Source organism: Melopsittacus undulatus, chromosome 3 (assembly GCF_012275295.1).
Source record: "Melopsittacus undulatus isolate bMelUnd1 chromosome 3, bMelUnd1.mat.Z, whole genome shotgun sequence".
In the NCBI taxonomy this organism is placed as follows: Eukaryota; Metazoa; Chordata; class Aves; order Psittaciformes; family Psittaculidae; genus Melopsittacus; species Melopsittacus undulatus.
The window spans coordinates 7,331,140-7,345,008 of record NC_047529.1 but is presented as its reverse complement, the minus strand read 5'-3'; the positions used below and the strand labels follow the sequence as shown (position 1 = coordinate 7,345,008).

At 36.7% G+C, this 13,869-nt stretch overlaps 1 protein-coding gene across 2 annotated transcripts in view; it reads left to right on the top strand.

Moving 5' to 3' along the window:
• TASP1 (taspase 1) overlaps positions 1–13,869 on the top strand; it is an 84,788-nt gene that overhangs the window by 10,055 nt on the left and 60,864 nt on the right. Inside the window, exons 5-7 of one of the 2 annotated variants that reach the window (XM_034061155.1) lie at positions 4,056–4,176; positions 5,644–5,728; positions 11,890–11,954. In XM_034061155.1, the coding sequence (XP_033917046.1) occupies positions 4,056–4,176; positions 5,644–5,728; positions 11,890–11,954 (271 nt within the window). Of the gene's footprint in view, positions 1–4,055; positions 4,177–5,643; positions 5,729–11,889; positions 11,970–13,869 lie in introns of both variants that reach the window. The other variant, XM_034061154.1, reaches the window with a different exon arrangement.

Sequence of the window (13,869 nt, the reverse complement as noted above, 5' to 3'; positions counted from 1 at the left end):
TGTTTTGCAGCAGAGTGGCTAACAGTAATCGACGACTAAAGTGTTCTTTGAAAACAATTTAGCTGCTGTCATTGAAAGGGACATGACATCCTTGCAGATTATTACTTCTTGTCACTAAATTTCTTCAAAAAATAAATTTTTAATTAGAATGTGTAAAAAAAATGCCTGTAGACATTGAATCCCTTCTAAAGTTGGAAATTAACCATGGCCAAAACTGTATCAAAGATAGTTGGAATGTTCTCTAGTACATGTTGAAAATAGAGCTCTGTTAACTATTTGCCTAGATGTAATTCAGGAGTATTAGTGTAATAGCGTTGAGTAACTTCTTCAAGCATTCCAACTCTGACCACATCTAGAAACTTCAGCATGGCTGTGTTTGCTGCTGGAAGATTTATAAATATATCTGGAAGTAAAAAGGATTCTAAAAATAAAAATGATACCCTCGGTAGCTTAAAGCTTTTTACAAGATGGGTGGCTTGGGAAAATTAAACTTGTTTCCCATCTTAAAGCTTTGTATTATCTCCTTTGCTACAGGTTTACATTGCAAGTTAGAGATACTTCAGTGGTGGAGTAGTTGCCAGGTAGTCTGGAATTTTTCACCTAATTAAAAGCTTATGTTTTGTTAAAATTCCTTGAATAGCCATTTGTTTGTCTTTTCTCTCTTCAGCTTTTCTATGGTGATAGGGCTTGCTGTTAACATGCCAAGCTCACACTAGATTTTCTTGTCTTTTTCAGTCACCTTAGTGATATCAGACTGATCTCTGCCTGGGCTCCTTATGTCTTCAGAAACACATAAAAGTATATTCCTGAAGAAACCTTTTTATTATAATAGAATGATAGAATAAACCTTTTCCTTCCTTTCCCTTCTTCCCTGTTATTGGATACATGCTTTGATTGGGTTCTTCCCCATCCCATGGTAGTCATATAGTTCTTGCAGTACTGCATTTTTCTATTTGAGTGTATGAAGGGACTGCTTCAGGTAACTCTGTTTTCTTCCCCCATTGAAACAGGCACACTTCTGTTTTAATAATACTTCTGCTTTCCTCTGAGGTTTTGAATTTTCATGTCAAAATCCACTTTCATTGTCATAAGCTGTATTCCTCCATTTGTATATCAGAGTCTTGAAATCTTTTGGTCAGGCTTTACAGAGATTTGTATTTTCAAAAAGGAATGTATTTGTCTGGTGTATTTCATGTCTTTGCCCGTTCATAGAAGAAGGTGTGAATTTCTGTTTCCTTGTTTTATAATGGTTTTCCCCTGTCTGATTTCAAAGGCTTTATATCTCATCTCAAGAGATGCTCGGGTAGGTATCAAAATTTTCATGTTTGCACTGTCTATACCAGATCTCCTTTTAGATCTGTAAAGATAGAGCAGACCATCTTCTTGGCAATTCTGAGACCATCTTCATAATTGCAGTCTGGTTGTAAACCTCCACAGAAATTTTGAACAGGTGCTTGGAATTGGGTCTTTATTTCTTTTACTGGAGAAGTTGCTCATGTTGTGACTGATTGTACTGGTCAGATTCCTTCTGAGTCCTGAAATGAAAGAGTTAAGCCACCAAAGAGGCATTTACAGATTTGTTGATGTAGAATTCTTATTTATGCAACATTCTGTGGTATCCTGATAAATATTCCATAGGCATTCTCTTTGTCTTGAGATCATCTGAGTAAGTTGTCCCTTGATCCATCCTTGATGTTGTGGCAGAGAAGGTGCTATGCCAAAGCATTGAACATACCTAGATTTGACACTCTATCCTGTATTTTTTCCCTACCCTCTTTCCCTCTTTTGATTATTATGGGAGGATAGAGACCTTTGTGTCTTGGCTGCAGAAGGGCTCTGGACAGTGTTACTAGGGCTTCTGTTCTGATGGGTCCTTCTCACTCCGTTTATTTGGCCATGGCATCTGCTCTTAAGGTAACAGCTGTGTTTGCTTTGAGGCAGTGACAAATCTGTACTGCATAAAATTCTTCCTCTTTGCTAATGCTTTTGAGTATAATGTACTGAGTGAATGTTTTTGGAACACAACATTAGAAATCTGTCTCCAGGCTTGCAGGTCGATGCTCTCTTGATTACCCATGGGCAAGGAACTTGGACAGCACTAGGAGTAAGTGTTGTTCATCCTAACACGTGCCTGTTTTTCCTTCATCTTCCAAGTACCTTTCACTGTTTGTGTACAGATTCCTTTCTTCACTTCCCTGCTTCTTTTGTTGCAAACTTCACTGATTACTTTTCTTCATACTCATAGAGCCTGGGGAGAATGAAGTCGGTTCAGCCAGCAGCTGCTCTGCAGTCTTCCACCTTTTCAAGGCCATCATCTTGATAGCCTTTTTCAGTCATATCCCACCCCAATCCCTGAAATTTATTCCCTGTGTGCTAAACTGGAAATATTTCATTATCCTAAAATCTTTTCAAATTTACTTATTTGCTGTGAGGCATAGCTATCAAAATGAACACCACAGTGAATATACACAGTGAGTTTGAAGGTCTGTTGTGGTGTGGGATAAAATAGGATCAATAAATTGGGATAAAATCTTGTGTTGTTTCTTGGATGCAGAAGGAAAAAGCAGGTAATATGGATGAGTCGTACAAAGTGAAGATGGAGAGATTATAATCTGTTTCATGATTATGTATTAATCATGTATTATATATTCATGATTTTCCAAGAAGATAGTGTTTTGATGACTCCAACACTAAGAACATGTCAAACATCTTTGTAAATTAGAAACAACATCTTGCAAAACAGGTTTTGAATTTGTTAATTTTAAAGTTAACAAAAGCTTACTGATGTACATCAAATTTGTCTTTCACTTGGGTGCTCTTTCTTTTGTTTCTTTGCATTCAATACACAGTAATATGTACAAAAAAGAATCAGTTCGCTTAACATTTAAGACAGAACTTTGAGCTGTTTCCAGTAGCTTGTTTCCTGATTCAGCTTTTATTACATATACTTTAAAAGCATGGCCATCTAATTTCATTGACATATTCACACGTGGTTTGGACAATCATTTTTCTTTGTTGCATCAGGTTGTTATAGTTGCATCAGTAAATCGGGAAATAAAGTTGCATCAGTAAGTCATAGGTTATTTTATAGAATAAAAACAGATATAAAACTGTGAAAACAGCATCTCTGAAATTTCAATGTTTGCCTGGTCTGGGCTGTTACCTTTCTTTTCTTATTTGTTTTGTTCTTGCACCTAGGAAGGGGATTATATTGAGCTGGCAGTGAGATACCTTAACTGGGGCTGCTTAGACATTCTGTGGGTTTAAAATCCTGGGGACGCTCTGATGAAATGGGAAGGGCAGAAATGGATGTTTTTAATTCTAGCATACAAAGCTTCTTTGAGAACCTTGATTTTGCAAAAAGCTACAAGAAGGTGCTAATACAAGACGAGTTAGGTCTATAACTAGTATATTCAATGTTGTTCCATATTTGCTATGGAATGCATTTTGGTTTTTATTCAGGAAGCTTCCAGATCACAGTAATGACTGTCCTTATGCTAGTGATCACAGAGATCTTACAAAGTGAATTGTTTTGATTTCTTGAATGTCTTGATTTCTGAGTGCCAGCTGCAGTCGTAGGCTTAGAATGTTAAGGAAAGATACAGTTCTGTTTGGCTGCTATGTCACAGTTTCAGTGAGTTTCAGTGGTAGGCTGTGTTCTGTACGGTGATTGTTAGATACTACTTAAAATGTTACTTGGTGGGTTAGAGACCAAATGAAGTGTGTATTTTGGGGGATGGAAGAAGAGGTTTTCACTTGTGTTGTCAGGCTTCTGCTTGCATATACATGGTGTTCTTAAATTGTTGAGTGATTGTTTTTTTTTGTATTAGCGCATCATTACACTTGAGATACATCACACCTTGTAGAAGGTGTAAGGTCTCTATTATTGTAATTTGAGATATTCTGTTCACACTGATGTTTTTGTCATGGAAGATTAAACCACTAGAATAAGAAAGTGCACTGCACTAAGATCTGTGTCATTTTACCAGTTACAGCAAGGTTTTGATCGAGTCTGTTATGGATACGGCCTTACAGTGTTTTGTTCTTATTTTTAGGATTCTCCTTTTACAAATGCAGGATTGGGGTCTAACCTAAACCTTCTGGGTGAGATAGAATGTGATGCCAGTATAATGGATGGGAAGTCATTGAATTTTGGAGCAGTTGGAGCACTGAGTGGTATGTTAACTCCATATTATAAAGCTAACTACTGGTTTAAGTGCAAAGATCAATTTAGTTATTTTTTGTTACTTTTTTGTTTTGGGAGGGACACATTGTATGTACTTCCTTGTTTAAATAAAACCTGCCCCCTTTAAAAAAGGGGGAAGCATTCCTGCTCCCTAAAATACTGTTTGGTGTTCATTTGCTTTGTGTAAAATATTGTCTTATTGATTCACTGATAATCCTTTGATGCAGAACAGTTGTACAGTACTATACAGTATTCACAATGGAGAAGAGTTTGGTCAGATGAATTTGTAGAATGATAACTTCATAATAAAATGGAATTATCTTAAAACATATTAAAATTAAGCATATATTAGTTTTTGTTCTCTATCTCCGTGAAGAACTTAGTGGTATGTAATTCAATCATAAGGTTGCTTGGTGTTTTGATCTCTCAGTTCAGTTGGTCAGATTAGAATGCTACAGGGCCAAAGCTTCCTTTATAGCATCAGAAGGCCATGTAGGGTGCCAGCCTCCAGACTGAAGCCTCTTATGTATTGGTGAGAATGTGCACAGCTGCTCACCTGTCAAGCTGTTTGCTTGGGACATAACATTTCTCTGAACTGTAGATATTTTTTCATTGTAATTCCTTTCACATGGCCAGTTACACTTGGGTTTATTTTATGTTGTTACTGTTACAAGATTAGATACATTTGAATACAGGACTTAGTCTGAGAACTAGTGTGGTTCTGTGTCTTGGTTGTTTTGGAGGTTTTTCTGTGTCCAGTTCTAGCTTTCAGTACAAAACAAATACAGGTAATACATCCCAAATAGGGGTTGTTGAGGTTTCTCTCAAGTATGTTAAACAGCCTTAATTGCTCCTATTTAATAGCTTTTCTGACAAGAATTCAAGCTTTGTTCTTTGTCATAGAATAGTTCTAAACCTTGGTAATAACTTCCTCATGTAGATATGAATCTTAAATAGTAAAATGAAGTGTTTCAGGGCTTGGTTCTTACAAAATGTATCCTTCCAACCGTGGCAAAGGAGGAAATGAGGGAGTGAGAGAAAGCTAAGCCTGAATCCTATAATCCCTATTCTGTCTGGATCGACTCAAGTGAAAGCTCTTTCCATCGTGAAAAATTAATGCTTATAAAACATCTTTGGCTTGTAGCATACTATAGATTGAATTTAAGATTTCTGTGGTAGGAGGTCACTCCTAATATTTCAATATGATTCATTAAAAAAAGAGAAAGTGTGTGTGTGTTGATTAGAAGAAAGGCTTGTCACTACTGATAGGGTATGTGAAGGAGAAAGTAATGAAGTTGATTTTACATTGAAATATAACATAAGGTGTCTCTTACTGACTTGGCAAAGCTCTGGAAATTAAAGGAAGCTGACTTCCATTGCCAAAATGAACACTACATTGCTGTGTGGAAAAATATGTTAATGATCTGTTCCCATTTTTTGCTAATTTTTCTTTTCAGGAATCAAGAATCCAGTTTCAGTTGCAAATAGATTGTTGTGTGAAGGGCAGAAGGGAAAACTCTCTGCTGGCAGAATTCCACCTTGGTAATTGCTTTGTTCTGCTTGACTTTACTTTGGTCTTTTGTCTCTACTGCATGCAATGTTTGAAGGTTATATCCTACCCCAGGAAGGCTGGTGCTGTTTTACATACCAGCCTTTAAAAAGAAGATGAGCTTTATTCTCTGATCTTGAAACATCTTGTGCACTTGGTGAAGCTGTGGTTAGAATGAAGTATTGTGTATAGATGGCAACATCATTTTGTGATAATTTCTGTCTGTGTGATTATTTCCAGTTATGTCATAATGAATTCTTACATTTGTTACTGTAGCATTTTGAGAAATCATTGAGTACATCAAGATTAAAATGGAATTCTACTGCCTTTGCTTCCATCTACCTTTAAAAAACCCAATATAATTCTTACAAGTATATAAAAGAATCCTGCTTTATTCCTGCTTTACTGCTGTCTTTGTGGCTTTGTTTGGTAGGTATAGCATGGAAATGTGCTGTGTTTAGTAACTTCCTCTTAGCCAAAATGGGAAGTTATCTTAAAGGTAGATTTAATAGCATTTACAACAGCAATGAAAATGTGCATTCCTTTATTAAGATGGGTTTAATACTTAGATGGAATACTATGCATCATTTTGGGAAGAATCTAAGTGATGTGTCAGAATTGATGGCTCTTAAAACTGTCTTATTTTCATGAGCAGCTTAAATTGACAAGTAGAGAACTGAAGTGATTCATATTAATATACTGCTATACTCAGTTGTCATACCTGCGGCAGAGATTTGCTACCAATTGCCAAATAATGAACTACAGTATTTGCAGATGTATTAAACCATGATTTATGTAGTTTAAAATATATATATTTAGATTCACAAAGTTTACTCTCCTTCCTATGTTATTCTGTAAAATCAGCCAAGTAGTCTGTAGCTGGATGGTATAGTATTCCAATGTAAACAGTGAGGAAAAGCACTGTTTCAGTGTTCCGTCATGCTGCAAAGGAAGTTCTTAGATCAAAAAAAAAGCCACCCTGAAACCAAACCACCAACAAGCAGATTGTGCATTTAAAACTTTTCTTTAATGAAGAAAGAAAAGAGTAACTGTAGTTAGTAAGAGAACTTACTCTTTTTTCAGGGAAGAAGTATTCAGAAGAAATAAGAACTTCAATTTCTATTGCTGTTAGTAGCTCATTTCTTCAGATATTAGGAGAAAGCGGGGCTTAGCTGGGTTACATTAAAGAGAGTATCAAATGAGGTGGGTTTTTTGGTGTTCCTGAACTAGAACTGAAGTCAGCTACAGGAAAAAGCACTTGTGATTTAGTTTTGTCTGTATCATCACAGTGTTCTCTCAGATTGTTGTAAGGAAGAGTACTTGGGCGTTTTAGCATGTTTGCTGTAACGTCATGACCTATTTTATGCTGCTGTTACTTAAAAAACCAAAACCCGAATGGAAAACAAGCTATATCCTCTTACCCTCAAAGGACAAGACTTAATCTTTTAAAACACTATGCAAAGTCTTAGCTAGCAGATGTTTTTAAAGACAAGGGAGCTTGAACTCTCAAATCGAAAGGTGAACTGTCTTCAGAGCCAACACATACAGTTTACTGTGCAAACATTGTGGACTTCAGTTACCCAATACATATTTTAATTTCCTTTTTGCCATTCTGGATTTTGCACGTATATTTTATTAGAGCAATTTAGTTATCCTGGAAACAATCTACACTAGCAGGATATGATGGGTTGCACTATAGACTTACTGTGATAGATGTTCCTGTACATATGGGGTATCCCAAGTTTAGAAGGATAGAGTTAATGTTCATTGTAGGTGATGAATATTGACAATTTAATGCCTTGCCTTTTTGGCAGGATTTGGCATGACACGTTGTTTTGGGACTGAAATATATACCCGCACAAGCTGGGAATATATGTAGTCAAATGACAAGAGAGCAGCTGTATTTTGGCATTCCTACCAAGTGTCAGGATTTTAATAACTGATTTTTATTTGTGAAGATAGCCAAATTTCATTGTGTTTTTCATGGGCAAATAATGTACTGGGGAGTTTTCCAGGTACTGCTTACCCTAAGGACCTGTTTTGTTAAAGAAGCCTAGTGGTAGGCACTGTTACTATAGCATAATTTAAACTAACTTGATGTTTCCTGGCCGGAATGTTTGGCACATGAACCCACAACAAAAATCAGTAACTGAGATTAGTAAAAGTGGCATTCTGGAGACTCTTGTCTATAAATGAAGATGTGGAGGCCGATAGTTTGGCCCCTTTATTGCTGTTCTGCACCCATTTTTATAGTGACAGTTGAAAATAAATTCAAAGTGGTACATTTCTAGTTTTCAGTAGAAGAAATCCGGATGAGTGGGAATGAGTTTGTTCCAAGTGGTAAGCTTATTGGGAAGGAGTGATCAAGTGTCCTAACTGATGTGTATGCAGTTCGCTGTAAATTGATCTGTGGAACATGTCATTCTGGATCAACATCTTTTCTTCTTTAAAACACAGAATCCCACTGTCCAAACTAAAACTTCAAAAGTTGGAAGTAGAGAATCCATGAATGCATGAGTGCAATTGCTGAAACTTCTAAGGTCCAAGTTACATCTTTCTGCCATATTTTATTTGGCTCAGTGTCAGGATTTTCTCTCCCTGTGTATGCAGGAACAGAAAATACTGACCTTGTAAATATTAAGTGTTATAGATGATGATATGTGTCCTGGTCATTGTATGATTTTACAAAAGAAAACACTATTCTGAGTGCAGTTACAAACTGGATGGATCTTTGGAATTGATCTTTGGTCATAGGAATAGTGGATTAGATGTTTTGTATGTTTGAAGATCTTCTATTTTTTATACTGAAATGGTGACCTTCCTAAGGGAAAAGGCTTATTTACATCTGTTTACTATTAAGTGTAGACATGTAAGAATTGCAGGATGGTACAGATGTCTCCTTTCTCAGAACTCCTTAGTACTACTGATGCCTAAGTTCATGTCTGTATCCCTTTTTCAGTATTAATAATAGCAGTAGTAGTAACCCATATGGGAAAGAATCCCTTATTAGGGTTTTGTTCCCTGCTTTGTGTATACAAGCTTTTATAGTTACTTCACAGTTTTACAGTACTGTAGGTAGGTTATGTACTTTGTGTAGCTTTCAGGGCAATGTATAGTCGAGAAAGTGACTAGAGTGAAGACTTAGACCACCTTTCATCTCTGAACTATATTTATTCAAACAATTTCTTCTTTGTAGCAGTGATTTCAGAGTGATTGCTGCATTTTGTAGTAAACATCACAAAATGAGTTTGTTACATTCAGGATTGCCTTGAGCATCTTTAATGAGTCTCACCTTCTGTATAGCTTGCTTTGGCCTATCTCCCTACAGCCCATATTAAATGGTCCTCTTTGGAGCAGATAGAGCAAGGATAATTGTCTTCTGGGAGAAAATTGCCCCAAAAGGACCATTTTTAGAGACCTTCAATCATATTTACTATTAGTATGGTCTAACTTGCCTGGAACTTAAGGTGTCCAAGCATTGGCTCCTTGCTGGGAGGATGTTTTCATTTTCTACATATTCTGATCTTGTAACAACTGTAGAGTACTCTTAAGTTACTATAATTGCAAAGAGGTCTTTTTATCTTGTTTGTACAAAACCAACTATCAGAGTAGCAGAGCACAAACTCATTCACAGTTTGGTTTTGGGTTCCTCCACCCTTTTGGAAAATTTTCTTTTGAATTACCCTAATGGCTTTTGAAACTTGGTAGGAATTTTGACTGCTTCATGTAGCCCAGTGGCTTTTTTCCCTATATTTCATCTCCCCCAGAAAATTAAGGTTAATGATAGCTGTTTAAAGATAGTTTTGGTTTTATATCAGCTTATAGTATTCCTTACTCATCCTTGCCTGCTGCAGCTTTTCTACATGGCTACATGGATGATTCTCATGGCAACTAAAGCAGTTGCTAGTGCCAGACTGTTGGTTTCCACCCTCTTGCCACCCTGTCATCTTTGGCTAGTATAAATGTGTGTGGCTGTGTGATTACAGAACTTGCTTTTTGGGATGGTGTAAAAAGTCTTCTTTAAGTTAAACCTATTTGGTTACCTGCAGAACTGAGGTCATGCTCTATGTTCTGTAGCAGTCTCTTACCAAATAATTCTCAGTTTATAGGAGATGCAGTCTAGGTAGTATCCTGATTTACTTATTTTTTTTGGTGAACTGTATATTTTAACTTACTCTGCTGTCCTTTCCAGAAATCTGAACTGAAAAGTTTAAAATAGGTGGATGATCTCTGTGGTGTTGCAGAGCCTCAATTAAATGTCTGCTTCACGTAATCTAACTGTTCTTTGGGACCAGAGCTGTAAAATACTTTATCTGTGCCCATCTTACAAGAAGGAGAAGAATCTAGGAATTAAAGCGTGAGCAGCAAAAAAGGCACATCACTTTGTGTGGTTTTCTTGCAGTCTTCATAAATACTAGTGACTGTGTTTTTAAGTATTAAAAAGACAAATATGATGTTCCTTGCAAAATGCAATATTTCTGACTGATCTGTGCTATTCTAGTTACCATATATAAATCTCCTAATGCTTAAGCTTGATACTTTCTCCACCTACCCTTCCTTTCAATATAAATTGTTTTACCAAACCTTCTTCTTTATTCAGTAGAGAATACTGTTTAATTAGGTTTGGCCATGGTTTGCATTTCTGTTTGGTTAATGAAAGTGACAGGTTGTTTCTTGAGCATTAGCTTACCTAATAGGAGACATTTGAGTTCTGGCAAAGTACCCAGTAACTATCCTACAGTGTCTTGCAACGTGAACAGTATTTATCTGGAGCTGCACTAACAATGGTAAGAAATACATATTTAACAGTTCAAATTCTCATCTAGATAAACTTTATTTTTGGAGAGTTTTGTAAGGGAAGACTGGACACCCCTCCTGCATTGGTTAAGTCAGAGAGAAGATTGCTGGAGGCCACACACAGGGCTCTGAGCAGCCTGCTCTAATGGAAGGTGTCCCTGCCTGTGGCAGTGGGGCTGGAAATAGATGATCTTTAGAGTCCCTTCCAACCCAAACCATTCTGTGATTCTGTGTGATCAGATAGAAAGTACCACTTCAAAATACTACGTACTGAAAGCTGCAGGTGTCAGATATAGCACCGTCAAGAAAACTTCCAACAGCATGAATGCTATCAAATTTGTTATCTCAGTAATGTTCTCAGAAACTGTAGTATCAGGTGGCCCCAGAGACTACTCTGTATCTGAAATATCTTCTATAGCCTCATATTCATAAGTCTGGTATTTCTGTAACAGTCTTTACTTCTCGTGTCCCTTAGGCAGCTGTGTTATTTTTATTTCAAAAGTGGGATATGAAGTTAAGATTGGAAGTAGTTGTCCTTTGTTCTGTTGCTGTTGTCAGTACTGTTGTGCAGCAGCTTTCTGAAAGTATATGATTTCTGTATATTGCATTCCCCTTTTCATGGAATCAGATGGTTTTCTTTACAGGGAAGCTTAGATAACTGAGACTTCTTTGTTAGTTTTGTTTATTCCTCTCCATAGAAGCGACATGTCTATGTATATTTTTTTGTTGTCATTCATTGTCATGGCAGTGTGTACTGTCTCACTACTGCAAAGTGTTCACTACTGACTAAGAAACAACTTAAGACTTGGTTGTTGTTGTTTTTTTAGCAAGTACATTAAAAATTCAGTAACTTGTCCTATTTGCAGCTGCTGAATAAAACTCCATGAGATAAACCTTCAGCCTTCTAAATAAGACTTATCTTTAGCTTTTGTTGTACTTCTCAAAATACTTCTTGATATTCCTGTGGCATTGGCTAACTTACTGGAAATACTTTAACCATTCTCGCCTCATTCATCTCATGTTGTTGGACTTCAGGATCTCACTAAGTTGTTACAGAGAGCAAGACTTTAGACTGCTTTTTCCTTTTTTTAGCTGCAATTAAAAGCTGGTGCTATTTATTAATTAATTTCAAACTTAATAGCACTTGTTTTTATCCAATACTAACCTTACTATCAGAGCTGCATAGTCTCTTAATGAAACTACATAAGGTTGCCAAATGTAATTATAGCTGACATTTCTGTGAAATGTAGACAGCTTACAATATTAAATTGACCAAACTAAACAGAAAAAAGTAATTGCAAGAAAAGGGGGATTTGCTATATGGTTTTGTTTAAACTCCCTCTTCTGTGTCTCCTAGCTTTTTAGTTGGTGAAGGAGCTTACAGATGGGCAGTTGATCACGGGATACCAGCATGTCCTCCAGGTATCATGGCTACAAGTGAGTAAACTGGTGGTGTCAGTAGGAAGAACAGGACAGAGTAATTTTAAATGGTACCTCCTATTTTGGGGGGTACATCACTTCACTGTTCTTAACATTCAACTAGCTGATGATATTATGGTATATAAGGATGGTTTAAGTTTACTAATTTTCTATTAAGTAAATAGAAAAAAATGACAAACTACTACTTGAGCTGCAATTTAGCAACATCTAATTCAAGTGTGATTCTAGGATTAAATCCAGTGAAGGACTTTTCTTGGCAGGCTCTGTAACCGCGCTGTCCTGCAGGTCTCCAGATGTAATCCATCTTGGATCCTAGAAGCACCAGCTAGCCACCTGTCTGAATTCATCAGGTGCCAGTTTGACTCTCAGATTCTGTAGTTACACCCATCTCTGAGTCTTTGTCCAGAACTGCTCTGGTTTAAATAGGTTGTCAAATTAATTTACCTTTTTTTTTAACCTAGGTAGGCTTTACTTCATGTAATACGGTGGGATAACCTGATTTGAAAAAGGACTTAGACTATACTGTATTCTAGCAGTAGTCTCTCACAAGAGCCTTTTTCTTTTTAAAGAAGTGATTACATTATATTGTTACACCATCTATAAGCTAGACTAAAAATTAGTGCACTTACCTGTGAAAAGGAGGATGTGGCTCCCTTTCCTTATTTTCAGTGCCTTCCTGTTTGGAAAGTGCAATTATTACTAGTCTGTAGTTTGCTATAGATGAGAAGTCCTACACTTCTTGTGGATGTTACGTTATGTTATGCAGGAATCACCCAAAGAAGGAGAACACAGAAGATTACATGTTACTTTCAGTATTACAGAATAAAATATATGAGTAGTTCCTAACCTAGGGCTCCCATTAACCGTTTTATTTGTTTTAGTTCTAAATGTAGATGAATATCCAGAAACTGCAGTTCAAAGTTGCCAGTACTCCATGCTTAAATGTCCTGAAACAGTGGCACCATTTTACTTGATGATGCCGATATTCATACATATTCATGCTACATTTCATTTTGAACAGAAAGTTTTGATTCCTATGGACTGAAATTTTGCTTTATCCATCTGCTGTCCAAAGCAGCATTTGGAGAACAAGTTTTGGGCTCAGTTAAGCAGAAAACCTTTATTTCTGTGACCCTAGGGAGAGTCACAGAAAGAGTAAAAACATTTAAAGCTTTGGGTTTTTTTGTGTGTGTGGTTTGGTTTTGTGTTTTGTTTTTAAGAAAGTCATTGCAGCTTATGTGTAGGAAATAGAGAAGTAGTCTAGAAGGAAAGTTTCTTGTCTAAATCTGTTTGCATGCTTGAGTTTTCATTGTTCTAGTATCAGTGTGTTGTGACAGGGATGCTTATGTTGTAACATTAATTGCTAGATGATATTTTACCAGCTAAAAGATCTCCTGGTCAGAGCAAATCTACATATTAACGGCTTAAAAATAATGATGACCACTGCTAGTTTGGTTTAACTGACCCAGGTTTTGAATTTACATAAATTTGAATTTACTTTGAAAGGCTTTGAAATTGCATGAGAAGAACAATCCCAGCCAATATATTTTCACAAACCTGCTCCTAAACACCAGTCATTGTCTCCTCAGTACATTCAGCATACTTCTATTTAACAAACCAGTTTGTTTTAGAACAATGACCACAACCAGGATTGGGGAGTTAATCCTATTGCAAAATCAGTGCAGAAATGCCATTTGCTGTTGCAATGTAGATGGGAAAAAGTATTGGTATTAAAGTTGCAAACCCCCCTCAGCTCCCTGTACCCTCTGCTTTCACCAGGGCTGGAACACACATCTGTATAATTGTATGGTTGAGCCATTGCACAGGATGAACCTGCTCTAGGAATGAACTGATGCTGTGAAGCAGACTGTGACTGTTAAGACAGGCTGATAGAAGT